General features: G+C 38.3%; 1 protein-coding gene across 1 annotated transcript in view; it reads right to left on the reverse strand.

The window, feature by feature from the left end:
• atp2c1 (ATPase secretory pathway Ca2+ transporting 1) overlaps positions 1–2,626 on the reverse strand; it is a 25,426-nt gene extending 22,800 nt beyond the window's left edge. The window contains 3 exon segments of the mRNA XM_062422045.1: positions 2,418–2,484; positions 2,556–2,592; positions 2,594–2,626. Of these exon segments, the coding sequence (XP_062278029.1) occupies positions 2,418–2,484; positions 2,556–2,592; positions 2,594–2,605 (116 nt within the window). The 5' untranslated portion in view covers positions 2,606–2,626.
• Between the last annotated feature and the right edge of the window lie 531 nt (positions 2,627–3,157).

Below are 3,157 nucleotides of genomic sequence, written 5' to 3' on the forward strand. Positions count from 1 at the left end.
TGCCTTGTCTTCTTACCTTCCTTCCTTCCTTCCTTTCTTGCTTCCATCTTTCCTTCCTTCCTTCCTGCCTTGTCTTCTTTCCTTCCTTCCTTCTGTCTTTCCTTCCTTCCCTCCTTCCTTCTTTCATTCCTTCCTTCCTTCCATCCATCTTTCCTTCCTTCCATCTGTTTTTCATTCCTTCCTTCCTTCCTTTCATCTTTCCTTCCTTCCTTCCTTCCATCTGTCTTTCATTCCTTCCTTCCTTCCGTCTGTCCTTCCTCCCTCCCTCCTTCTCTCTTTCATTCCTCCCCCTTACCTTCCTTCTTTCCTCTGTCCTTCTCTCCTTCCTTCCTCTTTTCCTTTCTCCCTCCCTCCCTCCTTCCTTCTTTCTTTCCTCCATCCTTCTTCCCTTCCTCCGTCCTACCTTCCTTCCTTCTTTACTTCCTTCTTTCTTTCCTCCCACCCTCCCTCCTTCTCTTTCCTCCCCGACCTTCCTTCCTTCTTTCCTCTGTCCTTCCTTTCCTTCCTCCCTTCCTTCTTTCCCTTCCATCTTTCCATCCTTCCTTCCTTCCTTCCTCCCATCTTTCCATCCTTCCTTCCTTCCTTCTTTCCTCCATCCATCCTTCCTTCCTCGACTCGAGGACAACAGGAGGGTTAAGGCTTGTCATATTCCACATCTGTCAGCAGCTACATAAAGCCAGCTGTGAGTGTGTAATGAATACAGCTTGTTAACATGATGTGGCAGAGATACATCCTGTAGACTTAAGGAATAACTCAGATAAAAGCAACACAAGCTTTGAGTAGTTTTATTTATACTCAGAACACTGCGTTAGTAATTACAGCTGTTTCTATTTGAGTATCACGTCTCATGTGTGTTGTTATATGTGAGACACAGAGCGGCACTCCCCTGTTAATTATACTAAATATATGATTATGACACACGGAGCTGAGCAGGAAGTGAGTCCTGCCGATCAGCCTTTATGATAACAGCTGATGTTTGATGAGTCAACAGTCAAATATCATCAGAGAGAGAGTTACTAAGATGAGCTATTCATAAGTATGTTAAATTAGTTTAGTTCAGGTTTGTTAAAATGTAACATGAAATGACATTAAACCATTTTTTTTTTTACCAAAAGTAAGACTGAATGCTCCTGAAAATGTCAAATGGTGTAACCACAAAATAATGATACATATTACATATTTTAGCTAACCTAGAGAGAAAGACAGAAAGAAAGAAAGAAAGAAGGAAGAGAAAGAAAGGAAGGAGAAAGAAAGAAAGGAGAAATAAAGAAAGAAAGAAAGGAAGAAAGATAAAGGAGAAAGAAAGAAAGAAAGAAAGAAAGAAAGAAAGGAAAAAGAAAGAAAGAATGGAAGAAAGATAAAGGAGAAAGAGAGAAAGAGAGAAAGAAAGAAAGGAAGGAGAAAGAAAGAAAGAAAGAAAGAAAGAAAGAAAGAAAGAAAGAAAGGAGAAATAAAGAAAGAAAGGAAGAAAGATAAAGGAGAAAGAAAGAAAGAAAGGAGGAAGAAAGAAAGAAACGAGAAAGAGGAGAAAGAAAGAAAGAAGAAAGATAAAGGAGAAAGAGAGAAAGAGAGAAAGAAAGAAAGGAAGAGAAGAAAGAAAGAAAGAAAGAAAGAAAGAAAGAAAGAAAGAAAGAAAAGAAAGAAAGAAAGAAAGAAAGGAGAAATAAAGAAAGAAAGGAAGAAAGATAAAGGAGAAAGAAAGAAAGAAAGGAGGAAGAAAGAAAGAAACGAGAAAGAGGAGAAAGAAAGAAAGGAAGAAAGATAAAGGAGAAAGAGAGAAAGACAGAAAGAAAGAAAGATAAAGGAGAAAGAAAGAAAGAAAGGAAGAAAGATAAAGGATAAAGAGAGAGAAAGAAAGAAAGAAAGAAAGAAAGAAAGGAAGGAGAAAGAAAGAAAGAAAGAAAGAAAGTAAAAAATAAAGAAAGAAAGAAACAAAACAAAGAAAGGAAGAAAGAGGATGAAGAAGCAAAAGAATGATAAATATTACATATTTTATCACCTACAGTGTATTTAAGTGGACTTATACTAATAATGACTTCATTTAAAACATGTAAATGGTTCCTGGTCTCCATGGTTACCAGAGTAAATGTAATATGTACAACAATTGTATTCCATTACCTTTATTTAATATAAAGTTATAATGTAAGATCATGCCAAACTAGTTGATATGGTGTTTTATTGACAATTTACTGTTTTTAAGCAAGTTGAATTATTTGGTACAAAGTTTTTATGGTTACACCACTTAGACATTTTTGCCATAACCCTCTAATATATTCTCTCTAAATGGATTAAAAGCAGAAATTTTTGAAGCTGGGTCCACAAAAAAAGAATGTGTGCAAGTTATTCATATGTTTATTTTCACTTTTTAACCTTTTAAATTTAAACTAAACCACATCTTTGACCCGTATATAAAGTACCTGACTCCGATGGTGAACATGTCCATGACCTTTTTCCCCTGCAGCCAGCCGACCAGCATGATGACTCCTGAAACAGAGACAACGACTCAGCACATTGATAGGACGAGGACAAGCTGATTGACTGAAAACCAAACTGACCGATGATGCCGAAGGAGTAGAGCGACAGCTGCTTCCCCCAGCAGGTCCATGCTCTTCTGCAGCGGCGTTTTAGGAGCCTGAACGATACGAAACAGGAAGTAGAGTTTAGTGAAGAAGAGATAAAAGCATCAAGCTGAACATTAAGCTGCTAAAACACATTAAAACCAGGCGGGGAGTTCCGGTCCTCTGAAATGAGGCCAACGCGGAAGTAACTTAAAACTGCATTCTATCAAAAGGCCACCAGGGGGCGACCGTTTTGGTGTCAAAAGGACTTCCGTCTCTATACAAGTCAATGGAGAATTCACCAAACTTCTCACTTGATTTCTAACCTCAGTAAACGTTTTCAAAATGTGTTTATGGTCTCAATCGCTAGTTTAAAGCCTTCTTCAATGCAGTATGATGTTCATTTGGGACATTTTGGCCTCCCTGATTTTATATGTGACGATAAAGCAGGGTATGCATTAGGGCGTGGCTACGTCGTGATTGACAGGTTGATTGGTCACAGGTTCAGGAGGGCGCCTCATGCTCCTCCTGATGCCCATATAAGTAGAATCCATGTTTTTATTTTTCCCAGCATGCACCTGAAATTTTCAAGATGGCGC

Source organism: Scomber scombrus, chromosome 7 (genome assembly GCF_963691925.1).
Source record: "Scomber scombrus chromosome 7, fScoSco1.1, whole genome shotgun sequence".
Taxonomy (NCBI): Eukaryota; Metazoa; Chordata; class Actinopteri; order Scombriformes; family Scombridae; genus Scomber; species Scomber scombrus.